General features: G+C 41.9%; 1 protein-coding gene across 4 annotated transcripts in view; it reads left to right on the forward strand.

The window, feature by feature from the left end:
- The window catches only part of Rprd1b (regulation of nuclear pre-mRNA domain containing 1B), a 49536-nt gene that overhangs the window by 12791 nt on the left and 9308 nt on the right, over window positions 1-27437 (forward strand). For all 4 annotated transcript variants that reach the window (XR_007211331.1, XR_007211332.1, XM_048349175.1 and 1 more), the window contains exons 3-6: window positions 3077-3210; window positions 9102-9214; window positions 12234-12360; window positions 17925-18100. Coding sequence is in view for 2 of the 4 variants with exons in the window: in XM_048349175.1 (XP_048205132.1) it covers window positions 3077-3210; window positions 9102-9214; window positions 12234-12360; window positions 17925-18100 (550 nt within the window). In the remaining 2 variants the exon portion in view is untranslated. The remainder of the gene's footprint in view (window positions 1-3076; window positions 3211-9101; window positions 9215-12233; window positions 12361-17924; window positions 18101-27437) is intronic.

A 27437-nucleotide genomic window follows, 5' to 3' on the forward strand; every position in this document is an offset into this window, starting at 1 on the left:
CAAACTGATGTACAGAGAGGTTACAGTTTTATACGTTAGGCATTGGATACATTTCTTGTACTGTTTGTTACCTTGTCCCTCATACCTTGATAAAATTTTTTTAAAAATACTTTTTGGCTTTAGCTTTTGAAAGTGTCCTGTGGTTATAACAATAGTGAGTATTGATTTCCACTGTCTAATAATGTGGCTGAAACTATTCCAAACCAGTCCTGTCTTTTTTGTGTGTATTTGTCAGACCTAGGACTGGAACTCAGGACCTGGGTGCTGTCTCTCAGCTTTTTTGCTCAAGACTGATGCTGTATCACTTGGGCCACAGTTTCACTTCCAGCTTTTTTGGTGGTTATTTGGACATAAAAGTCTCATGGACTTTCCTGCCCTGGGTGGCTTTGAACTGTGATCCTCAGATCTCAGTCTTCTGAGTAGCAAAGAGCTAGCAGGTGTGAGCCACCAACCCTCAGCAATCCTAGTCTTAGTTGAGTCCCATTTACCCCAGGAATGGTAAGTGGGAGGTGGTAGGCATTGTTGTCCCCTTCTAAATCCTTAATAAAAATTTGTTCTCATGACTACTTTTAAGTGAATGGATAATCTTCAGAAAACATACTTTGCATTAAAAGTACCAGTCAGTGAATTAAGCTCTGATCAGTTGTGATTTGGTTATGTTATAACTATTACTGAAATCATACATTTGATCACAGTGTCTGTAGGCTACATGCTTTATATGGCAATTAAGGCCTTGGATAGTCTAGCTCCATTCTGTATGCTTTATATACTTTAGCTACCTGAATTATATCTTCTTGCTCTGAGTTATTCCAGTTTTGAGTGTTTCATTCAAAGGAGAAGCATTAGGATGAACCAAGATTTGTGTATAAGTAACAAATCCCAAATGGAAAATATGATAGTTGAGTATTGCTGGAATGTGGAGACCCAGATAGGGAACTAGAGATGATGAGGCCTAAGAAATCAGAAGGGCTGCTGGGTCAGGCCCTAAGGCCAGACCTGAAGGCCTTTTTCTTTTATTCTAACTAAGCACAGAGTTGTAGAGATATTCACTAATTGAGTTGTCAAGTGCTTAGTTGATATGACAGTGAATGACCTTGATATAGGGAGGTGATTTTTAAAAATTGGCTATACTTTTTTCCCCAAAAAATTACAATTCAAATAATTATTTTGTTTATTTTATGATGTCTACGGGGGGGCATGAATATCTTTCAAACAGAAAGTAAACTATATATGAAAAGCTAGTCTGTATGAAGGAAAATTAAGAAGTGGGTGTCATTTTCAATGTAGAAATTGGAGCAAGATTGCTGAAAAGATAGGTTAGAACTAAACTTTTACCTGAAAGGAGGAGTGGGAAAGAGATGTGGTCATTTGGAGCAAAGCAGAATTGAGTGCCAAGCCAGGAAAGAAAACTTAGGTATGACTGAAGTGTGAGAATCAAAGGGCTGAATAGAAATCGCCATGACAGTTTTCTAAGGACTTTCCCTTTTTTTTTTGCCAGTCCTGGGACCTGGGCTCAGGGCCTGAGCACTGTCCCTGGCTTCTTTTTGCTCAAGGCCACAGCGCCCTTCTGGCCATTTTCTGTATATGTGGTGCTGGGGAATTGAACCAAGGGCCTCATAGGAGGCAAGCACTCTTGCCACTAGGCCATATCCCCAGCCCAGGACTTTCACTTTTATTCTGAGAAGGGGAAGAATTATGATTCCACTTAAAATAGCAGCTAGAATTATAGTATTAAAACTTGAGAGGGGCTAGGTGCTAGTGGCTCATGCTTGTAATCGTAACTATTCAGGAGGCTGAAATAGGATTATAGTTTGAAGCCAGCCTGGGTAGGAAAGTCCATGAGACTCATCTTCAATAAAAATAAAAATAAAATAAAATGTGAATATCTCTGAGCTCTATCAAAAGCAGAAGTGTTTTCTCTTTTTTCCCTACCCCTCACCTCTGGCTTGCAATATAAAATGTTTGATAAAAAGAATTAATTTGCACATCTAATTTCTCCTTTGGTCCCAGTTCAGTGATTTTTGCCACTAAAAATTCATAAGTAATGTGGTCTGACTGGGCTAGGCGAACACCACATTCATACGAATGTTAGAGCATAAAGTTAGTGCAGTTAGGTTAGGGGTTGATTATTCTGCATTTGGTATGGTTTCTTCTTGAGAGTTCTAGTAAAGATATTTGACTAAAAACCTAAGATGTAGAGGTATCTCTCCTTAAGTTAGTCATTATACAACCATGGACTTCCACACAAACACGATAAAACAGAATCCTCAAAGGGAGCATAGTGGGTAGCAAGGATATTTGATTTCTGTGCAGAAATCCCTCCCACTCGTCTGCTTGCTGTCTCGCATTTTATGGTAGCAAGAGGTTCCTATGAGAGTGAACTACATCCCAGATCTATATCAAGAGTGTTAACACGACAGGAAAAAATTAACATAACTTCTTTTTTCAGATATGAATCTAAAGGACGGTGTTATTTTCAGTGTGTTCTGAGTTTATCACTTAGATGCCTCTGTGAACAGGAAACATAGACTTAGCCTAGTGTTAAAATAATTATGAAGAGTTAACAAGTGGAGATCAGTCTTGGCTTATGTGTGTGTACAACTGTATTTGTGCATATGTTAGTGTAGTGAGTTTCTTTCCCATTTTAAACATTTGTGGTTTTTGAAAACATTTTTAAATTCCTAAAAATTTTGGCCCGTTTTTATTTCCAGCAGAATGTCTGGCACTACAATTTAATTAATGTCTTAAAGTAAGCAATTGCAATTTATATGAGCTTTTTTTTTTTTTACTTCTCTGTAAAACTCAGCAACTAAAATTTGTCCCTATTTTCCCCATATTTTTTCAAAGAGGAAATGGATAAGTTGTATGAAATGATGCTCTCTTCCTCACCTACCACACGAAGAATGTAGTTTCTGATCAAGATTTGGGTATATAGAAGTGATACAAATTGTACTTAACTCTTCTGTTTTTTAATATGTATATTATTTAGTCAGATGTTGACTTAAAAATAGATCTGTCCTAATTAAAAACAAGAATATCATAAGCTTATACATATCTTTTCATCTTTTCTGGGCAGAGAGGCAGATGAAGGCTGTAAAAAACCTTTAGAAAGATTGCTGAACATCTGGCAAGAAAGAAGTGTATATGGCGGCGAGTTCATACAGCAGCTGAAGCTGTCTATGGAGGACTCCAAGAGCCCTCCCCCCAAAGGTAGAAACATCACCACATGTTTACAGCTCTTGGTCTTTGCCTACTTTCGAATCAGATATGAAAAGCTGCAGTGGGGGTTGCTGTGAGCCATCAGCGACTTTATGATTCTTCAGAGACGATCATGAATGATGGTGAGAGTTTCTGTAGTATGCGCAGCGTGAGGCTGGTTCTAGTACTCATGCTGTCATCCCTCATCCCTCACTTGCTGTGTGTTCTCCTAGCCTCTCCTTCCTAAGGAAGAGGAACAGCAAAGCTCTCTAGGGTTGTGGGTAACTGGGATGGAAGTAACCTTTAATAAGAGTTTGTCAAGGCCCTGCCACTAACTATTGCAGGATCTTGGATAAGTCCCTGAGTCCTTTGGAAATCTGCCTTTATTAATTATAGGTGTGGTTTTTGGAACCTGCTGTCTAGAATTGATTGTGGTCTTTACTGAATCCAAGGCATCTGAGGAAATATGTGTGTGTGAATTTTACAAATTCTTCCTAAGAGGTTATGTGTTTTGTTTTTTTTCCCCTCCATAAAGATAAAGATCAAGCCAGGCCCATGCCTGTAATCCTAGCTACTTAGGAGGCTGAGATTGAGGCTCACAGTTTGAAGCCATCTGGGGCAGGTCTATGAGACTCTCAATCTCTAATTAACCACCACCACCACCATCAAAAAGCCAGAAATGGAGCTGGAGTGGTAGAGGCCTAGCCTAGGACTATAGCCCTTGCCTAGAGCCTGAGCCTTGTACAAAAAAAAAAAGCTCAGGGACAGTGCCGAGGCTCTTAGGACCAGCACACACACACATACACAAAGTAAGATCCAGTGTTATTTCACTAACATTTTACTTGGCTTCTGCTTAGTTGTGGTTTAATTTTAATTGGCTTGACATACTTCTAAGCTTCAGATCTGATCTGATTTATCAGGTTTTCCCTCTGGATCCTCTGCTGGCAAGGGTTCCCCTCCTTTGCCCCTTCTGTCACTGTGCCTGAAATGTCCTTCTGCCCCTTTGACTGTCACTCTAGTATCATCTTTGCTTGTGCAGGCATGTGTAGTCATTCCCTCCTTGGCTCTGCTGTAGAACCTACTGGTATTAACTTAGGTGACAATATTGTTCCTTTAGCAACTCTTTATCCTATACCCTTCATGGATCTCTAGGTCTAAAATTATATACATTTCACAGTAACATGTCTGTGAAACTAGGTTAAAGGTCTTCTAAGAATGCTATAAATGCTTTCAGACTGCCAATGTTGTTTTACTGAGCATTGTTAGTATTTCTAGAGTCATTCTGAAAAGTGAGCTATTTCCTGCTTTGGATTCTCGTAGTGTTGGTCTTGTGTCCTTTGGAGGCATTATTCTATACAGCTTTGGGAAATTACCCAGCATACTTTTCTGTACTCTGATTTTTTTTAAAGCATTTTGGCAAGCAGGAGAGCTTTAAAAAGGAATGCTTATTAGAGCCAATGTTAGAATTTCTAGTCAAACATTTGCTGGTTATTTGCTTTGTGCAAACACCTATGCTCGGTGCTACAAAGAGTAGTGAGAAGTAGTTCTGTACTTAGGGAACAGTTAGACAAATGGGCCTGTGGTAGAAGTATTGAAAATAGCTTATTGGGTTTGTGAGAAAAACTTGTCTTTTTTCTCAAAGTGGATTGCTTAAAAGTTCCTGCTTTGCCCTGATGGCTTGGCTCTTGATTATTCTGCTAAGACAATATCAGCAAGTACAGGTGGCGAAAAGAGGAATTACTTTTCAAAGTCTTAACAGTCATTTTATGTAAATTATCTTACCCTATTCCAACCAGCCAATCTTGAGTACATTGTAAACCTGAGCTCAACCAATCTTAGCAGAGGGCAAGGCCTGCTGCACTAGGAATAAATAGGAGAGCAGCCTACCTGCTTTCTTTGCTTGATGGCCAGATTTCTGACTGATGGCATACCCTTCTGCAGAAGTAAACTTTGCCTGCCTGAGACAATTCTTAAGTTTTTAAATTTTTCAAAGTATATATAGACATTTACAATAACATTGGCAGTATTGATGTGGAGGATAATGTTGATCTAAAGATAATTTCTTTCCTTATTTTTTTTTTTTTTGCCAGTCCTGGGCTTTGAACTCAGGGCCTGAGCACTGTCCCTGGCTTCTCTTTGCTCAAGGCTACCACTCTGTCACTTGAGCCACAGCACCACTTCTGGCCATTTTCTGTATATGTGGTGCTGGGGAACTGAACCGAGGGCTTTATGTATAAGAGGCGAGCACTCTTGCCACTAGGCCATATTCCCAGCCCCTCTTTCCTTAATTTTTGAAGATGAAATACACATCAAATGTTCTAGCATGTGCATTGGTCTCAGCTAACTCACTCTGTCTTCTCTCTCTTCTTTGGACTTGGGCTGTCAGAATAGTTAGCCATAATTCTTTAAAATATTGGTGATTTTTTTAGAGGTCCATTTCCAAATTTGAATAGTTCTTCTATACTACATTTGTGACATATCGGTAATTCTTTGTCTTGAGGCAACTTTATAGGGATTGGATTACCTTGGCAATAAAATAACTTTCTTTAAACTTTGACAGTTCTTAAAACATTATAGCATACACGAGCTCAAGAATATCTATATCACCTTTACCGTGTGTGTGTGTGTGTGTGTGTGTGTGTTGGTAGGGCTTGAAGTTAGGTCCTTGCACTTGGTAAGCAAATTTCTTGCAGCTGGCTTTTGATTGAGATGAGGTCTTGCCCAGGCTCACCATGAACTTCAGTACTTCTGATCTGAGCATGAGGTACCATGTGTGGCTCAGTTGTTCTTACAAATAAATAAACCAAAATACTTTTGATTGGCTGGATAGAATTTCACTACTTTTCAGAATCATTTAGGAATCAAATAGTATCCCGAAGTAATGAAAGAATTTAGAGAGGAAAGGTAGATAGATACAAAGAAGCCAACAACTGTTATCCTAGCTTCTTTGCTGCCTGCTTTTCATGTGTGCTTTACTTTATTTTACATCTTTATGATCATTCTGTGAGCTTGGTGTTTTCCTATTTCAAATAATGATGCCCAAGAGCAAAAAGGTACAGTAATTTTGTCCAAGAAATCATTGCTAAGTGGAGAATTCAAGCCCAGGCTTCTATGACTTCAAAGCTGATATTCTTCTTATCATTCTTTATTTCCTGAGAGCACATAGATTCAATAGACTTGAATTATGTTAGGAATTGGAGAACAGATTATCATCTTGCCTGATCCTTAGTATTGTTTAGATATTGATACCTCCAGACTACAAATTCCTCCACTGCCATTTCTTTTTCTTTTTTTCCAGTCCTGGGTTTTGGGACTCAGGGCCTGAGCATTGTTCCTGGCTTCTTTTTGCACAAGGCTAGCACACTACATCTTAAGCCACAGTGCCACTTCTGGTTTCTTCTATATATGTGGTGCTGGGGAATTGAACCCAGGGCTTCATGTTTGTGAGTCAAGCACCCTACCACGAGGCCATATTCCTAGCCCCTCCCCTGCCATTTCTAAAGCTGTGTGACCTTGAGCCCAGCATTTGAACTCCTTGAGCCATAGTTCTTCACTGTACAGTATGACTGTTAATAGTAATACCTCCTAAGGTATTGGTGCTAATTGCTTGAGTTAATGCAGAATGTGGTATATCAGTGGGGTGATGATAGAATTTTTATTTTCCCCTCCCAGTTCTAAAATTGAATATTTCAGAGTTTCAGAGCCAGTGTGAGGAGAAAACTTTCAATATTTTCATTCCCCTGGATTTACGACTAAACTGAAGAGTAGTTATTAAGAGCATGAGCTCTGGGCCTACTTCCCCAAGTTATAGTTGGGTTGGCTGCTCAATTACAGTGAGATGATAAGGGTAGAGTGCTTGTTAGACTGTGCCTTAAGGGATAGCCCTTTATTTATTGCAGGTTCTCTTCTTCCGACAACCAGGATGATCTTATGTTTAAGGCTAGCTTGGATTATGCAGCAAGACCTTGTTTCAAGAAAACAAGTTTATTTTGCAGCAAGGTAACAAGGAAAAAGGGGGCTATTAGCCAGGGGGCTATTATTTGCTGATTCTTTTTTGTTTCTAAGAGTAGCATAAAATCTGAAGTTTCTTATTTATTTCCAGGATATTTCAGCTATGCCTTTATTTTCTTTTGGTAAAGCCTTTCTCTGTAGCCCTGGCTGGCCTTGAACTTTTTGTTCCCCCTGCCTCAGTCAAACTGAGTGCAGAATTACAGTATACACTATCCTGCTCAGCTTAGGTGTGCCTTTTAGAAGATCCACCTTTGCAGGTAGATGGCTGTGTTTCTGATGTGATTTGGAAATTTCAAGACAGCTTCAGTCTTTACATTAGTGTCAGTCTGCCTTGGTATTTGAAATTCTATCACACTCAGGTCTGTGGAATGTATACTTACCCTTAGTAACTAGGATCACTTGAAGGTTAATTGAGAATGAGGCCTACACACACCTGGACAAGTCTCCAAGATGAAGGAGAAGGTGCATAATATAAAGACAGAACAGTGACCACTGCAGTGTTAGAGTTGCCTGAAAACAGGCAGAGTGGATGAGTATGAAAGGGCGTGTAAATAAAATCATGACCAGAAACTGAATTGGTAGTGAAGCATGTCATACATTCTGAAGTATGAATGAGACCAACAGATTTGCTAGATTTTCAAAATTAAAAAAAAAGCTTTTTTGGTGGTTCTGGGAACTGAGCTCAAGGCCTTACCCTTTTGCTAGATAGGCGCTCTACCATTTAACTTATACCTCTGGCCTCTTTGTATTGATTCTTTTCAGAGTCTCACTTTTTTATTCCCAGGCTTCCTTCGGGCTGTGTTCTGTTCTACTGTGTTTCCCCATGTTGCTGGGGATGATAAGATGTGTACCATTAAACCCACCCATAGGTCAAGATGGACCCTCATTAAGTTCTTTTCACCTGGACTGACCTTGAGCTATGACCTATCCTTTGTCTTAGCCTCCCAAATATTAAATTATTTTGAATGGCTGTCTGAATTGATTGAAAATTCAGAGCACTGTAACTGCAGCAAGGACTACTGCCATGGAATTAGTTAATATTCCTGGGCCTTTTTTTTCTCTCACTTGTAAATAGAGCTACTAAACCTCAGAATTGTTGGAAAGATTAAAGGTAAAGAAGCCATTGTAATGCCTTGTGTTTATTGTGCCTAATATTTCTTTATTTTCTAAGCCAGAATTTATCATTTAGATTTATCTTTCACAGTTTGTCATTTATTCATTTATTTTGTATTGTCCAATTTGATGCAGTAGAAGTGATTTTAGAACTAACACATCTATCATAACTATGAATTTGATGCAGATAATAAAAAATGTAACCTGTCAGCCTCAAACATGGTTAATTTTAAAATGGTAACTTAGGTAGTTTCTCCAAGTAGTATATCAATCACATTTCTCCAAAGGAAAGTGGTTAAGGTAAGATTGCTTATATGGTTTGGTTTGGTTTTTTAAGAAATAGTTTAAATGATGTTTGTGTTTAGAATCTGAATTTATCATTGAATGTCTCATAAAATATCCCCATTTTTGCTTAGCGCTATGTTTTTCTAAACCCATGTATGAATTGTCTACTTAATTATATTGTCTGATAGGTTTTATAACTTTCTTTTAAAAAATAGGAGGTTTTTTTTAATTAAATAAGCTAGTTTGATGTGTTTTACTTTTAGATGCTTGTTTTCAGTAATGCTTCTCTGGAGGGTCAATCTGAGAAGACAGACCCAGGACCCTTTTTAACTCTTCAGCAATGTAAAGAACTACAACCAATTTCAAATAATCTACATAAAGGTTAATGCTAAGTCATATCTGAAAATGAGTTCCACTTTTTCCCTGTATTTACATACAGCATTTGACTCTCAATGCAGGATATGTGACTAAAATCATTGCTCTGTTTCCCTTAGCAACAGAAGAGAAGAAATCTTTGAAACGAACTTTTCAACAGATACAAGAGGAGGAAGATGATGACTACCCTGGAAGCTATTCTCCCCAAGATCCTTCTGCAGGACCCCTCTTGGTATGTTTGGTCTTGAGAGTAGGGAAGGGTAGCTTGAGGTGACCTCTTGTTGAAGATTGTACCACAAGGTGGTGCTAGTGACCAATAGTATGGGATTGTCAGAGGGCAGCTCTTGAAGTAGAGATGTAGGATCCCACCAAAAGCTTGTCAGACAAAGGGCTCTACTTTTTGTCTTTTTGTGCTATGACTCCAAATGGGATTATGTTTATAAAGTGCTTGGAGTTTTTTTCTCTCTCCTAGAAATTCAAAAATTTTAAACAGTAGATTGTTGTGAAATGGGTAGAAACTGTTATAACAACTTACATCTAAGAACTGTCATCACCAATTTACTATACTATAGCTAAATATTAAAAAAAGAGTTCTTACCCATATATTTGTATTACTTAGTCCTTTAGCCAGGCACTGGTGGCTCACTTCTATAATCCTGACTACTTGGGAACCTGAGATCTCAGGATAGGGGTTTGGAACCAGCCTGGGCAGACAAATCTGCAAGACCCTCCAGAAGTCTTATCTCCAGGAAAAAGTCAGAACTTGAGGAGTGGTTCAAGTGGTGTAGTGCCAGCTGTGAGTACAGAGACTGAGACCCTGAGTTAATGCAAAAACAAAACAAACAAAAAAGCCTCAAACTTAATTTTGGTTTATGTACTTACAGTGAAAGAAAATGAGACTTAAAAAGCCAGACTAACTTGCCAGTTGGCTTAATTTCTGTCTTCATAGACCAGTGTCCCTTTTTCTTTTGAGGCAGGGTCTTAGGCAGTACAGATTGCCCTGGAACTCACTGGGCTGTCCTGAAACTTGGAGTCATGCTTCCATCTTCCATGTACTGGGATGACATATGTGACACCACACCTAGCTGTCCAAGTCCTTTTCTTTGTGTCAAGTTACCTCTTGTTTTGCCCAAAACAACTTTTTTACATAATGGTACATTCAGAACTTACATAAATGGGAAACATGTCTGCTTTGTGTGATGTTAAAATGAATTACCCTGAAGCTTAAATGATAGCAGTACCAGGCCATACATCTTTACTCCAAAAGCATGTAAAGAAGAGCTTGGGCTCTCAAAGTACAGGATGACCTTCCTAGGCCATCAAGGACTATCTGACCTGTCAGCATTCTGCGCTTTCTGATGATTTGATAAACTCTGAATAGATGCAGAATACTTGGTTTGCTTTTAAATTTTTTTCTCTTTTAATAAGCTTGATTTATTTAATTTTGAGAATGATACTTATTTTGTAACATGAACTTGGTATAAATTTGACTACTCAGTATGTAGCTGCTAAGCAGCTGATACATAACACTTCTTTTCTATATTAGACACTGTTTAATACTGGAAATAGTGCTTCGTTAAAATTAAGCTATATGAACTAGACTCCCTGTTCTTAAATTGCTAAAACATGCTCTTAATTTTTTTGCCAATCCTGGAGCTTGAACTCAGGACCTGAGCACTGTCCCTGGCTTCTTTTTGCTCAAGGCTAGCACTCTGCCACTTGAGCCACAGCGCCACTTCTGGCCTTTTCTGTATATGTGGTGCTGAGGAATTGAACCCAGGGCTTCATGTATATGAAGCAAGCACTCTACACACTAGGCCATATTCCCAGCCCTCTTATTTTTATTTTTTTTTAAGAATTGTACAGAATTTCATTTGTGACTGATTGGAGACTTCAAAACGTTTGGTTTGTTTGTTTGTGCCAATCCTGTGACTTAAACTCAGAGCCTAGTGCTGTCCCTGAGCTCTTTTGCTCAAAGCTAGCACTCTACCACTTAAGCCATAAATCAACTTCCAGCCTTTTTAGTGGTTAATTGGAGATAAGAATATCATAATCCCCAGTGTAGAAATCTGTTTTGTTCATTCTCTTAGAATGTATATTATTAGCATTCATATTAGCTTTGTAACTGTAATGGGGCCTCCCCAAGGGAGGGGACCACAATGTAATAGGGTGGGGGGGAAAATCCCCTATCCCTTCAAGAGTCCACCACTCAGAGACAGTCTCAAGTAAAAAAATGGGTTTATTGGGGAAGTAAAAAGTATACTGACCAGCCAGGGGTGCAGCCCAGACTTGGGAGCTGAAACTGCGACCGGAAAAAGCAGGCTGGCCGGCCAGGGCCGCAGCCCAGACCGACTGGCCAAACCCAAGACTCAGAGCTTAGATTGCGCACCCTGGGCCATGCTCAGGGTAAGGTTATAAAGGCAAACACTACATGGTCAAACTTGCCACATGCAGGTGGCCAATGAGGTTACAACACTTACAGAACATGCCAGGTCACACACAGGTGGCCAATTGAGTTACAATCTGCCTTATAGTATCTGTTTGAATCAACCTATCATTTAAGTTAGACTTGGCACATGGATTTGGAGGGGCTCACATGATGCAGGCAGATACGCCTACTCATGGGAGGGCACAGTTTTAACCTTGAACGGTCCACAACATAGGTTGTCAAGCCGTTTATATAATCTTATCATAGCGAAGGGGAATTTGCCTGGATTCTGAGCAGACAGGGCACACTCCCAACCCTGAGGTTCAGGGGTGGGGGAGATCTTAGTGAAGATGGAGTCAGCTTCTGCTCTTTAACTAATGTGAAATGGAGTCAGTCAGACACCCCTCAACAGCCAATGATGGCGCTGGCCAGATCTGACCTCCATATTATAGTAACTACTAAGTTTTTTTTGGAATTACCAATTTTTAAAAATTTGCCTGTACCTTATTTAAATCTAGCTATATTCCTTTAAACTCTGTATCTTTTTTGGGGAGAGGGATGGTAGAGGGGCTTGTATTCAGGGCCTGGGCACTGTCCCTTAGCCTTTTCACTCCAGGCTGGCACTCTACCACTTGAGCCACAGCTCCACCTAAGGCTTTTGGTGAGATAAAAGTCTCATAGACTTTCCTGCCTGGGCTGGCTTAGAACCAGGATCTTCAGAGCTCAGCCTCTTAAGTAATTAGAATTATAGGCGTGAGTCACTAGTGTTCCACTAAACACCACATGTCTTAATAGCTAGTATTGTTTGTGCTTCATTTTATAGACTGAGGAGCTTATCAAAGCTTTGCAGGATCTGGAAAATGCTGCATCAGGGGATGCTACTGTTCGACAGAAGATTGCTTCTCTGCCCCAGGAAGTGCAAGATGTATCTCTATTGGAAAAAATAACAGGTAAAAAGGTAGAGCTTGGGAGACAGATGAGAACTGGAACATCAAGCTTGCTTATATTTGCATGTATAGACTTTCATGTGATGTTGGTGCTATGTCATTTTGGGATTTGCAAGCAACTCTTGTGAACAAAGAAGCTCTGAGATAATCAGAATCATTGCAGAAGTGCTAGCATGCCACAACCAGTGGCACTCAAAGATCTATTGACACGTAGTTCAAATTGTGTATGTGTGGGGCGGTGGTTTGGGGGAGGAAGTAGGTATTAAATTCATTACCCTCTATTAAGAAAGGCATTATGATACAAGCCTGGGTGATTTACACAGGCTATGTACTGGCCAGAATTCTAGGTGTGTGGTGGTGATGTTACTCCTGTACCCCTGTAACTTTTTTACCCCCCTTGGTTGTGGGGGCTTGAACTCAAGGCCTCCTCTGTGCTGTCCTTGAGCTTTTTTATTCAAGGCTAGTGCTCTGCCACTTTGAGCCACAACTTACTTCCAGTTTTCTGGTGGTTGATTGGAGATAAGGGTCTCATGGACTTTCCTGCCTGGGTAGGCTTTGAACTGCAGTCCTCAGATCTCAGCCTCTTGAGTAGCTAGGATTACAGGCATGAGCCACCAGCATCTGGCACATTTGTATTTTTTTTCCCCCATGTCGGAAATTTTTTTCTTGATGTGGGTTCTTTTTGATAACACACATTGAGTAGATTACATAAGCTGTCTACACGTCTGCTCACCTGTTCTTGTTTCATTTCACTTTACTGGACTTGTTCCCGTTAAAGGTGCTGCTGACTGCCTTCTTGCCTTGTTCAGTGCCCTCACTTTAACTTGCTCCTGGTATCATTTAACATTGTTCATTGTTTCCCTTGACTGGGTTTGGTAGACAGAATAACCACCCCTTACCTCTCTTCCCCAAAGAACAGATACTTGAGTCGCAATCCTCCAAACGTGTGGCTATAGCAAAAAGGACCTTGTGAATGAAATTAATTGTAATTATCTGGAGACATGGGAAGATGACCTTGGATTATCCAGCCTGGGGCTTAAGGCAATCACAGGGTCCTTGTAAGAGAGGTGGTAAGGCAAGATGGAGGGATTGCCATGGAAGCAGAGGCTTGGGAGTTAGGCTTCCAGATCTTTACAATAGGAAATTTATGCTTTAAGCCACTAAACTTCTGGCCATTTGTTTGACCAGCAGTAGGACAATAGGACTCCACAATCTTCTAGTTTTCCTACTCTCTGACCATGGCTGTTCCTCCTTTCTTTTTGGCCAGTCCTGGGGCTTGAACTCAGGGCCTGAGCACTGTTTCTGGCTTCCTTTTGCTCAAGGCTAACACTCTACCACTTTAGCCACAGCGCCACCTCTGGCTTATTTCTATACATGTGCTGAGGAATTGAACCCAGGGCTTCTTGTATGTGAGGCAAGCACTCTACCATTAGGTCATATTCCCAGCCCCTGTTCCTCCTTTCTGATTTCTTTCTTTTTGACTTCTTCATGTTGAGTCTTAGCCCTCTTCTGTAGCTAGCTTCACTGATGACTGTTTCTGTGACTAGCTTTTATGGTGATGATTCCTTAGTTTGCAAATTTAGTGTTGACACCCCCATCACTTGACACCATACCTCCAACTTCTGCTTAGTACTACTAGCTTGATAGTAGTCTTGATGGGCATTTCAAGCTACCTGTGCCTTGCTGAACTTCTGATCTTCTCTCTGAAACTCATTTCTCTTCTGATCTTCCCCCAGCTCAATAAATGGCCTCCTTGTTATTCCTGTTGATCATGGCCAAAACCAGTACTTGGTATATTGTCACTACCTCTACTTCCACCTGGTATAAGTTGCCACCCTCCTCACTGGGGTTATTGCAATAGTCTCTTCCATTTCATGCTTGGCCTGCCCCTGTCTCCAGCCATCATCATTCTCAATATAACCACAGTGAGTGGTTATATACGCCTGCACCGCCCCCCACACCCACCACCACCACCAAACTCAGAGCACCTGTTACTTCTCCTGTCACCTAGAGCAAAAACCAAAGGCTTTCACTGCCCCCACAGAATCATGGACTTTCCACCACTTTCTCGAAGCTTACTGCCCAAGTCTTCTAGGCTCCTTGCCAGACACTTTCCAACCTCTAGTCTCAGGACCCTGTATTTGGTGTTCTTTCTGGAGGAATCCTCTTCCTTCTGGCCTGTGTTCATTTATCACCTCAGTGAAGTCTTCCCTGAGACCACCTTACTGAAAATTGTCCTCACCTCACCCCCAACATCCCATTCTTTCTCCTTGATCTTGTTCTTTCCTGTTCATGTAATTGCAATATTATATATCACCATTCTTCCAAATTCAGGGAAGAGAAGTGTAGATATTTGTTAGGCCAGTTGGAAAGTTGTGTAAAGAGGATCAGTACATTTAAAAGTGGAGTTATAGGGCTGGGGATATAGCCTAGTGGCAAGAGTGCCTGCCTCGGATACACGAGGCCCTAGGTTCAATTCCCCAGCACCACATATACAGAAAACGGCCAGAAGCGGCGCTGTGGCTCAAGTGGCAGAGTGCTAGCCTTGAGCGGGAAGAAGCCAGGGACAGTGCTCAGGCCCTGAGTCCAAGGCCCAGGACTGGCCAAAAAAAAAAAAAAAAAAAAAAAAAAGTGGAGTTATAATATGATGAGGAAAAAGGGGGTAGCTATGGGTAGTATACAAAGCTCTGAAGTTTGCTATGGAAAGAAAGGGGGAAATAAGGCAATGGCTGGGGTGGTAGGTGGTTGGAAGGCAGAACTGTTTGCTTGTGCTGGTGATGATGTTGTAGAAGGGAGGGAGAAATGAATAAGTCAAGGGAAACATGGATTGGCGCAGAACTTAGTCTTTGGGCCAGCCCCAGGGTTAGTCTACTCTAGGGATCAGAGCCGCACAAAGCCACAGGTAAGTCTCCATTTGAAAGCTTTCCTCTACATTTGGACTACTTTTTTTGTGTACGTGATTAAATATTTCCAGGTTGCAGTTATTTGTGTAAATGATTTATTTCTAGTGTACAAGTTCTTAAGGTTGAAATTGATTCTTTAGAGGTCTCAAATCTTAAAAACCAGTGTTTTCCTTGCCTTTTTGGCAGGGAGAGGGTCCATAGCCACACCAGTATCTTAATGAATTAACCATTACAAAGAGTAAACCATTTACTAAAGATAGTGTAGTCTAGCAGTGACAAAGCTAAAACCAATCTATGTACTGCAGCGGCTTATCACAGACCGTATCATCGTCTGGCAGAATAGGGTTTGCAGTGCTCTAGAACCCAGGTCCTCTCTTTTCCTTTGGGCTCTGTTGTTCTTCTTCCCAGGTATGTGTTCTCACCAAGGATGTTTTGGTTTTTGGTTCTCTATCCCAGTGAACAAAGAAGGAAGGGCCTGGTCTTTAGCATCAGACCCAGTTTGGAACCCTCAGAGATTCATCTCTTGGTATTCATGATAAGAAGGCATATTAGAGCCAGGTGATTGCCAAATGGAGATACTATGTTGGAAATTGTGTGTGTGTGTGTGTGTGTGTGCGTGCGCGCGCGTGCACGCACACACATACATACACTAAAAGTTAAACTCAAGGTGTTTGCTTAGGTAGGCCCTTCTACTCTTTAAGCCAGGCTGCCAGCCTTTTTGGCCTTGGTTGTTTTTTTTTTTGTTTTTTTTTTTTTGTTTTGGCCAGTCCTGGGCCTTGGACTCAGGGCCTGAGCACTCTCCCTGGCTTCTTCCTGCTCAAGGCTAGCACTCTGCCACTTGAGCCACAGCGCCGCTTCTGGCCGTTTTCTGTATATGTGGTGCTGGGGAATCGAACCTAGGGCCTCGTGTATCCGAGGCAGGCACTCTTGCCACTAGGCTATATCCCCAGCCCCGCCTTGGTTGTTTTTGAAGTACAGTCTTGAATTTCTGCCTGGGCCAGCCTGATATGAAATCTTCCAATTTAAACTTTTTTGTATAGTTGGAATACTAAGCCCTTGCCACCATGCCCAGCTTGTTAGTTTAGATGGGATCTTATGAGCTTTTTGCACCAGCTGGCCTCTAACTGAGGTCCTTTCATTCTCTTCTCTGCCTCCCAAATAGCTGGTATTATAGACATGAGCATGTGGGGAATTGTTAAATTCCAATCAGTTAAAAGGATGCCAAGGTTTCTTACTTTTGCCAGCCTGGGACAGACCTGCATTGGCTGGTAAACTCACTTTTAGTTTTCCTGTGGAACTGCTAGAGACTCTGGTACTCTTTGTTTTAAAGCACCATCCCATTGTTTTGATTGCTAATGGCCTTTAAAAATAGCACATATTGAAGGTTCTGATCTCACCACCTACACATTTGTAATTATAGCAGTTTTTTAAAAATACAAACCCTCCTTGTGTTTCTTCTTAGTTTCTCCTGTAGCGCCTTTATTCACTACTTCTTTCCAAGAACATCATTTCTTATACTTCAGGATAGATTTTGTTGTTTTTCAAAGCACAAGGTGTAAGCCATTAATTGGATGTGAAGTTGGTCCTGTAGGTAATGACCAATACTTTTTAAAAATGGAACAAAAGATAGAATATTATAGTAAGGATGGGTACTGCTTCATGAAAAGTTTTGGCTTTGTGTGTGTTTATGTAAGGTATATTTCTACTGTATGTAGGTTCTCAAAAATGTTGAAAACCGGGGTTTTGGGGGAGGTGGGAACTGGGGAAGGGAGAGGTGGAAGAAAAATGAGGGTGGAGGTAACAAGTTTGATAAGAAATGTACGCACTGCCTTACGTATGAAACTATAACCCCTCTGTACATGACTTTGACAATAAATAAATCAATTTTAAAGAAAATGTTGAAAACCTCTGTTCTCATTAATTAGGTCCTATGTTTTGTTGAGTGAAGGAAAAGAGCTCACACCCAGACTCAAGGCTGATACAGGTGAAGAGTCTTGGAGATGCATTTTAGAGACCACATGTTGAACCTGTCACATAGCATTTGTTGTAGTTCTATATTCACACCCAAGAAATGAATGCTTGTTCTTTTACTTCAGAAGAATGCTTGAAAAATGTGCTGAAATAATAAACAAAGGCACTTGAATTTCTCAGAGGCAAGGCTAATTATTTCACAGATGACCTCACATATCTTTCTACTTTGTTTGCAGAGTTTTTATTTTGTTAACCAAAAAAATCTCTGGGTGCCAGTGGCTAATGCTTATAATCCTAGCTATTTAGGAGGCTAAGATCTTAGGATCACGGCTCAAAGCTAGCCTTGAAAGTTAAGTCCATGAAACTTTATCTCTGACCACTGAAAAGCTGGAAATGGAGCTATAGCCCTAGTGGTAGAGTGCTAGTCTATGTTCTGAGTTCAGGCTCCACTACTGGAAAATTTTTGCCAGATTTTTTCCCCCTGTACAGTTGCCTCATTTCTGGTAATTTCAGAAATGTTCTGCTTGTTAGAGTGAAAGCCTTTGGATTTCTTGGCCAGCCAGTTCATTTTGGCCCTTAGGTTCTGGCTGGACACTGATGGAAAGCAACTGTGAATCCCTCCCTAGAAATGTTTGCAATTGTACCTATGTGATTTGTATATTGTCTCTGTTTTTTGCTCTCATTTGTACTTAGACAAAGAGGCAGCTGAGCGTCTTTCAAAAACAGTAGATGAAGCATGTCTGTTACTAGCAGAATATAACGGACGCCTGGCAGCAGAACTGGAAGACCGCCGCCAGCTGGCGCGGATGTTGGTGGAGTACACCCAGAACCAGAAGGATGTTTTGTCAGAAAAGGAGAAAAAGCTAGAAGTGAGTACATTGCCAAGCATGAGACTGTCCAGGTCTCCCTTCCTATAGCCCACATTGGGCACTTGTCATTGTATTCCCACTAACAACATTTTTATCTTGTGAAAATTTACCAGATGGGATCATCCATCAGATGACTAAATTACTTGAGCCTACTTAAAAATCAAAGTCATGTTTTTATACATCCAGAGAAGAAAAAAATGGGATTGTAGAAAGCTATGACCTCTTAATCACAGTGTTTAAGATCTAGTTTGCTTTAGTTTAATGTCACTTTAAAAGAATGTAAATTGGGGCACAGAAAGTTCAGAAATCCAAAACATTTATTTGGCTATGTATAAAAATGCTTAAGTTATTTTAAGGCTTATTTCTGATCTATAACCTATGCTAAAGACAGTAAGTCATCTGCCTCTTCAAGCTCTGTTTCTGTCAGTTCTAAATGTCACACTTCTTAAACTATTGAGAAGGAACTCATTTCTGCTCTGAGTTGAGGACAGGTGCCTGAGAGGCCTTGGAAGGGAGTTCAGAAACATTTCTTCACTGTATGCTTGTTTGGCTTCTTAGGTAAGCGCGGACTGGTTTTAACCTTGTTGCTAGTCCTTTGGGATAACCAAGCCAGCAGTGTGGACAGTTGAGGATTTTTGCAAGTACTGCGCTCTTAGGCTCCCTTTTTTAGGGGTGTCAACTCCACTTTGTTTAAAAGGTTCATGGAACAGAGTGGTGGCCAGTGTTGTGTGAGTGGAGGACAGGTTTGAATTGGAGAACCAGCCACATTCTAAGATATTATGAGAAACACCTCTTATACTCTGCTCAATAGACAATGGAGCAGAGCGGGAGGGCCACCTGCCCCCCCCCCCCCATTCTTTGTCACACTGACCTAGCTGTGGCTGAGATCGTTGAATTTGTCACTTCACAGTCAGTTAGCTCGAGAAGAGAGGTGAGTGAGGGCGCTATTTACCATGTCCTTAGCTGCTGTGGTGGCTAGTAGTGGTGGGGACTTCATATTCCTAGCCAGCTTGAATGTGGAAGCTGGGAAACGGCTGTAAAAATAGCATGGCTTGAATGTGGAAAGTCAACACTGACCAGAAATCCTAAAGGGAGTTTCCCAGGCAGTACCAGGTGGTCATTTATCTGAAATGCTCATCTTTCACAGAGGAAGCATTTTCAGTCCTGTACTCTGGGACTAATAAGAGAGTGTAATTAATGATTCTGGTTGTAAGTCACCGTGCCATCTGTTGAACTGCCCCTTGGCGACACATTAAGGGCTTTCTCTGATCTGTCAGACATTGATTATCATCAGCAGCTGTTGTTGGGTGGAACGTGGCAAGCTACCATAGAGGACAGAGCCTTTGAGAAGGAGACAGTTGGTAGAGCCAGTTAACTCTTCATTTTGCCTTCCATCAACCCCAGTTGTGTTTGTCTGTCTGTTTCTTGGGAACGAATCATTCTAGTTTCTGTGGAAATAGTGGTCACCGAGGCACAGACAGGAGTAGAGATTTGGGTCCGTTAGGTGGTAGCCTTTTCACCTGCATTCCTCACCAGTGTGTTCAGTGGAATGGCATTGGAATCCTGTGCTCGAGAAGCAGAACAGGAAGGCGGCCCAGGCACTGCAGAGCAGTCTGCACTCAGAGTTCCTGTCCCAAGTTATGTCCCCCAGCAACTTAAGTAGAACCATTCATTATAAAAAAAAAAATAGAGCAAATGGGCTAAGAATGTGGCTTAGTGGCAGAGTGCTTGCCTAGCATGCATGAAACCCTGGGTTCGATTCCTCAGTACCACATACACAGAAAAAAATCCGAAGTGGCACTGTGGCTCAAGTGGTAGAGCTTTAGCTTTGAGCACAAAGAGGCTCAGGGACAGAAGCCAGGCCCTGAGTTCAAGTCCCAGGACCAGCCCCCCCAAAATAGATTTTTTTCCTTTTAAAAGCAAATGAGTGGATCAAACATGACATATTAAGAAATGGCTGTAGTTCTTTACACATGCTTGATAAAAATGTAAACAGTCTGCTACACTCTTGTTTCTCTCACTTCTTGTAATGGCCTGGTCTCATTCAGTTATAGTCTTGTGGTGATGATAAAACTTGCATGTTGCGTGTGCACTCAACATCTCTTATGGACGAGAGTAGTACAGAAGACAGGCCTATATTTTTATCCTTTATTTTTAAAACTGCGATGAAAACGCTAATCTTTCATGTTTATTTATTTCTGTCATTGCTTTCAGTATATAAATATATGCCATTCATAGGACTCTTTGGAAATCTGCTTATATTCTTTTGAGTCTTTTTCTTTTATGGTCAGTCGTAGGGCTTGAACTCGGGGCTTAGGTGCTGTCCCTGAGCTTTTTCGTTTATAATGCTCTACCACTTTGAGCCACAGTGCCACTTCCAGTTTTCTGGTGGTTAATTGGAGATAAGAGTCTCCTAAGCTGGCTTCCAACCACCAGATCTCAGCCTCCTGAGTAGCTAGGATTACAAGCATGAGCCGCTGGCACTCAGTTCTCTTTTGAATCTTTTTTTTCTAAAACTAGTATTTTGTTAACACTTAGGCTTATATGTCTGTTCCTTTGTCTATATTTTAATTAGGTTGGGTTTTTTTTGTTATCAAGCTATTCAAGGTCTTTTGGATACTACATTCTTTTTTTTTTTGCCCGTCCTGGGCCTTGGACTCAAGGCCTGAGTACTGTCCCTGGCGTCTTTTGCTCAAGGCTAGCACTCTGCCATTTGAGCCACAGTGCCCACTTCTGGCCGTTTTCTGTATACGTGGTGCTGGGGAATTGAACCCAGGGCTTCATGTATGGGAGGCAAGTACTCTTGCCTCTAGGCCATATCCCCAGCCCTGGATACTACATTCTAAGATACATGATTTGTAAATATTTTTCCTGTTTGCCACTTTTTTATGTGTCTGCTTCCTTTGAAGCACAGAAAGGGTTTTCTGTTTTTATTATTTCCATTTCCCCCTTTTGTTCTTTTGGTGCCACATTTCAAAATCTATATATTGCTATATTTCAAGTCACAAAGATATATTACTACATTTTCTTTATTTAATTTGATCTAATTTGAGTTAATTTTGTATGTGGTGTGAGGTAGTAAACCAACTTCATACTGTGCATGTAGATATCCATATTCCCCAATAGTATTTGTTGAAGAGACTAGTCTGCTTTAACTGAATGCTTGGCATTTTAGTAAAAAATTAACCACAGCTAGCAATTGAGGCTCATCCTGTAGTCTCACCTATTCAGGAGATTAGATCAGAAAGTCTCATCTCTTTTGCATAGGCAAAAACTTAACCAGATTCCTTCTCAATAAAGAAACTGGGCTCTAAATTATCCCATAGTGTATTATTTGTCTATCCTGTGATGGCACTACAGTTTTACTACTGTGGCTTTGTTGTAAGTAAGTTTGGAGGTGGGAAGTATGAGTCTTCAGACCTTGTTTTTTTCTTATCCAATATAGTTTTGGTTATTTATGACCTCTTACAATTCCGTATGAATTTGGAACTATCATTTTTCCATTTCTGGGGGTGGAGGGGTGGTAATTGGTATCTTAATGTGTAATGTTTGGTGAAGTATTGCTGGCTTGACAGTCTTAAGTCTTTCAGTCCATGAACATGAGCTGTCTCTCTGATTATTTAAGTCTCATTCAATTTCTGCTGTAGATTTTAAAAAGTATCCCAACCTACCATTTACTAATGCAGTTGACATTGGAAGGGCCTGTCCAGGTGCCTTCAGTGTCAGAGACAACAGAAAGAGGGCAGCAGAACTGCTTTCAGCAGCTAGTGTTAACCCTCACCTCTAGAAGGCATGGGTGTGTATGCATATGAACTCAGCAAAGTCACCAGGGTTCTGTCCAGAAAGCCAGCTTTACACAGTGACAAGTAGAGACTGTATGCCTAGGTTAGATGGCTTTCAGGATTACTGAGCTGAACCAGTTTTCAAGGTCACCTAGTCTTTCTGAATTTCTGAAAAAACCCAGACCGGGGCATCAGGGCACATGCCTAGTAACTTAGGCATCAGGTTTGTAATGGTTTGGGTTGTTTTTTTTTTTTTTTTTTAATGAAACTTGATTCTGTGAGTTAAATACTAGTAAAATATCTTACTCATTAGAGGAGCACAGGGTGAATTATTAAACAAGAATCTTGTGGGTGAAATGACATGAAGGTAGATGGAAAGCATCACAGAGTGGCCTCTCAACACCGGAGGGAACTCACTCTGCCTTTTTGCTGTCTTTGCTGTGCCTGTGTGCACCTCTTTGGTGGCAGAGGAGAAGTGGCTGCTGCTCTTTCTCCCCAGCTTGGCACCCTCCTTGGGCTACAATGGATTCTCCGGAATTGAGTCTTTGATTTTAGACAGCACAGCTGGGAAGAGGAAAGTGCTCTAGAATTCAACATTGCCTTGTGACTCTTTATATTTGTTTGCATTGTGGTTATAACAACTTGAGAAAGTCTTTGGCTCCAGCTAGGGTAGGGGTACTAAACCAAACTAATGGCTGTCTGTTGTTTTGGGCAGCATCCATTACCTCCAAGCCTTTGTTTCAGTGGTGGAGCTAGAGAGCTCCTACTGTCAGCCCTGGAGTAAAGTCTCCCTGTCCCAAGCTGTTCAAAGCCAATTATCTCATAGTCCCTTACAGTAGATGCTCCTATGGAAGCAGGTAGTCTAATCCTGATCTGTATACAAGAAAACTAAACTCAGGATTTATTACGAAGGTTACAAAGGATGTCAGCATAGGCTCTCCTGACTTTTTGCAGATGGTCCTGGGGACTAGTGCTCAGATCCTTTCCCTCCATTGCAGGCTCTGGTGTGCACCCCGCCTTTTCATCCCTGCTTGGATGCAGGACTGTTTTTCCTTCAGGATTCCCTCCAGTATGTCAGGAGTTTAAGTTGATGGTATGGTATTTTGAGAGTGATACGAAGTCCTTGGAGTCCTGCCATTCATTCCAGTCCTTGCTGACCCTTACAATTCAAGCCAAATTTATACCTGGAGCTTCTTATTAGGTATGCATATACTTCTGTTTCGTTTGTTTTTGTGCCAGTACTGGGGCTTGATCTCAGGGCCTGGGCACTATCCCGTAGCTTTTCTGATCAAGGATAGTGCTCTACTACTTGAACCACAGCTCCACTTCTGGTTTTTTGATAGTTAGTTGGAGATAAGAGTCTCTTATTGATAATTCCATCCCTTCCATCATTCTCCCTCATCTTTCCCAACCCCACCCATATACTAAAGTTATGTAGTTCCACATAACTTAGTATGTAACATATCTAACCTTGTATGGTCTTGTTGCAATGTGAAATCCATGATTTGTAACAAAAAATTATTTGCCAGTCTTGGGGCTTGAACCTAGGGCCTGGGTGCTGCTCCTGAGTGTTTTTGCTCAAGGTTAGGGCTCTACCACTCTTGTGGCTAATTGGAGATAGTCTCAAGGACTTCGCTGCCCAGGCTAGCTTTGTACTATGTTCCAGCTATAATTACAAGTGTGAGTCACTGGCATATGGCTTAATTTTTTATGGCACTGGGAATTGAACTCAGGGTCTCATGCTTGCTAGGCAGGCACTTTGCAACATGAGCCCCACTTCCAGCTCCTTTTTGGTTGGACATAGGGCTTGAACTCTGGCTATCCCTGAGCTCTTCAGCTCAAGTCTAGTGCTCTACCACTTGAGCCACAGCGCTACTTCTGCCAGCTCCTTTTTGAATAGGTTATTTGTGAGGTAGGCTCTTGTTTTACACCTAGGCCAGCCTGGATTATGATTCTCCACTTGTGATTCCCCAAATCATTGGGGATGACAGCTGCACACTACACTCAGCAGCCACCGTGCTTTCCTCATTGCTAGAATAACCATCAGGATCTTCTATGCCCAGGCTGGTCTGGAATTGCAATTCCCCCTCTCTACCTCTCAAGTAGATAGAATTACAGGCTTGAACAACCATGCCTGGCCTAATGGTTGCTTGAATACTCGTGACTGGATGTTTCTTTATTATTTTTGAGCATTTCCCTCTGCTCTTTGGTGTGCACTCTATCCTTCCCACCTCCCTGTCCTCCCCCCGCCCCCTCTCCTCTTTCTCTTCTTTTCCATCTTCCCTCCTTTCTCTGCCCCCTCTGCATCTCCATTGCTCCTTCGTGCATCTTACCCTTCCCCTTTGGGCAAACTTCTTCAGTATTTGGATGATTTCCTTTCTGTAGCTTTCTAGAAGTGGTTCTGTGTATTTGTGCAAATGTCTGTTTGTCTTTATGAACACAGGGAGTCATATATATTTGAGGGTTTTTGCTGCCAATATGCATTCCTTTCTTGGCTGTGCTTATTCTTCTTTGGAGCATCTTAAACAACCTAAGACTTTACTGAGCTTTCATATGCAACTCCAAGTTAAGGATTAATCCTTGTTTTCTGAAGGAGTAAACACTGAATAGTTTAATTAGATAAATGAGGCTTTCTTTTGTCTTTTTAGTGATCTTGTTTACATTTGAGACAGCTGTGGGAAGATAGCAGATATTTATTATAACGTGGATTTGAGTGAGCATAATTTTTTTTTTTGCTAGTCCTGGGGCTTGGACTCAGGGCCTGAGCACCGTCCCTGGCTTCTTTCTGCTGAAGGCTAGCACTCTACCACTTGAGCCACAGCGCCACTTCGGGCCATTTTCTAAATATGTGGTGCTGGGGAATCGAACCCAGGGCTTCATGTATACGAGGCAAGCACTCTTGCCACTAGGCCATATCCCCAGCCCCAGTGAGCATAATTTTGAGAGCAAGGATCATATTACAGAGATCTGTTTGGACCAGTGGAGTGAAGACCTATTTTAGTCTTTCTGAATGTTCCTGCTGTAGTGAAGGGCTTTTCCTTCCACTTGGTGCTAAGTCTTTAGAAAAAGTGAAATTGGATGAGGACATACTTTGCTGTCTTCCACAGTACTTTCTGACTTTGCTTTTCTCTCCATTAAAGTAAAGGACATGAAGTAACACTAGAAGCCCTCTTTTTCTGTGAGCAGGACAAAAATGGTATTGTCAGGAGTCCACATGAAACTCTGCAGATGAAGTCCATAGCCCTTCAGAGATGCATCAGGCCTCCTGCAAAGAGATGGCACCAGCCAGCTGCCCCTACTGCTTTTCCCACTTCATTTGTTTGCTTCATTATTTAGGTTCTTCTCTCCTGCCGCCCCCCCCCCCCCCCGCCCCCGGGCTTGGACTCAGGGCCTAAGCACTGTCCCTGGCTTCTTTTTGCTCAAGGCTAGCACTCTGCCACTTGAGCCACAGTGCCACTTCTGGCCTTTTCTATATATGTGGTGCTGAGGAATAGAACCCAGGGCTTCACGTGTGGGGGGGCAAGCACTCTACCACTAGACCACATTCCCAGCCCCATTATTTAGGTTCTTTATCATAACCATCTTTGGAAGGCTTTGGTTGTCATCATCTCTCTTTTCTTTTTTTTTTTTTTTTTTTTGGCCAGTCCTGGGCCTTGGACTCAGGGCCTGAGCACTGTCCCTGGCTTCTTCCCGCTCAAGGCTAGCACTCTGCCACTTGAGCCACAGCGCCACTTCTGGCCGTTTTCTGTATATGTGGTGCTGGGGAATCGAACCTAGGGCCTCGTGTATACGAGGCAGGCACTCTTGCCACTAGGCTATATCCCCAGCCCCATCTCTCTTTTCTTGATTGAGTCATTAGCTGCTTTGTAAACACAGTAACTTGATCATTTCCAGCTCAATAGAATTTCTTGGAAGCCTTCTGAACATTGTCAGGAGTTGGACAGGGGTTATGAACGCATAACCACCCCTCAGGGAACCACTGGTTCTCTGAGCTCCTGTCTATTAGTTTCTTTCCCTTCTCTGGGGAGGAGCCTTATAGGGGTTTTCCATAAAAGACTCAGTGATGGTGAACTGTGTTCTAGGCTTTCTCCACTAGGCCACTGTTCCTTGTAGCCTTTTATTTCTATTGTGATTTTTCATTTATAGAATAACCATTTTACCCTCATCTGGGCTGCAGGTTCCAATATGCCGAATAACCTTTTGCTCAGCATATGGTCCTTTAAGGCCCCTTCTGCAGTGTTAGGAGTATCACATTTACATGAGCATACTCTACCCTGCTATCCTTGTTCATTTACCATTATATCCCCTTTTCCTGTGCAGCATTGCAGCCTGGCATGCAGACCTGCATTCCTCTGAACTCTGTGTGCAGCCTCCTCTACTTGGTCTGGCCTGTCTCTGGTCTCCCATGTTCTCTTAGGCCCTCTGAAGCTTTATTGTGTTTTTAATACTTGATGTTTTCCCTCTCTTAATTTCTTTTTTTTGGCCAGTCCTGGGCCTTGGACTCAGGGCCTGAGCACTGTCCCTGGCTTCTTCCCGCTCAAGGCTAGCACTCTGCCACTTGAGCCACAGTGCCGCTTCTGGCCGTTTTCTGTATATGTGGTGCTGGGGAATCGAACCTAGGGCCTCGTGTATCCGAGGCAGGCACTCTTGCCACTAGGCTATATCCCCAGCCCCCCCTCTCTTAATTTCTGTGGACTGGGAAGTACAACTGCTGGTTCTTGTCTACTCTTCTATCCCTTGGGTTGCTTCTCTCCTCTCACTCCTGGAAACATTGGCATGCCTTTAGCCTTTTTTCTTACTCTAGACTTTTCCCCTAAGTGTCAGACAGCACCTGTATGCTGATAGCTTAAATAGTCTGGCCACTTGAAACTATGTGGTCAAAGCAGATTGTTTTCTTCCTTCATGCCCTAGTAGAACTGGCAGCACCATTCATTAAAACCAGACACTAAATCAGGTTTACATGCTTATAATACCAACACTTAGTAGGCTGAGACAGGAGGACACCCTGGGCCACATGTCTCATGACCCATTCTCACCCATCTGCCTCCCCCCCCCAAACACCAGACACTAGACTTGACTGGGTTTTCCCATCTCCCCTTACTTCTTAGTACCCCTCATTGACCTGCACAGATGCTTAGTCACAAGGCTAAGTCTGTCCCCTTTCTCTGTACCTGCCTCTCCCTCTACCACCTTAGTTTAGAGTGCCATTGCTTCCTCTCTTGAATCCTTACAGCTCATTTACTGCTATCTATCTGCTCTTGTGCCTGTAACCCCCTCTTCGCATAGCAGCCTTCAGAGTGGAGCTCTGAGTGTGTCATAAAATTCTCCTGCCTAAATGTCTAAATGGCTTCCCATTGCCTCTCAGATGCAGACAGTCCTGCTCCCCCCACATGGCGTGGCCCCACTGCCCAGGTGTGTTCTAATAAGCATTGGTCTGTTCTGGCCTTTGTTTCCCAGAACTTAGGTGTGCTGTGTCCTCCACCTGCCTGAAACCTTTTCTTTCCTCAGTGGTTGAGTCCTTGCTCATCAGCTACATCTCACACCCCTCTTCAGGC

This window comes from Perognathus longimembris, chromosome 6 (assembly GCF_023159225.1).
Source record: "Perognathus longimembris pacificus isolate PPM17 chromosome 6, ASM2315922v1, whole genome shotgun sequence".
Lineage (NCBI taxonomy): Eukaryota > Metazoa > Chordata > Mammalia > Rodentia > Heteromyidae > Perognathus > Perognathus longimembris.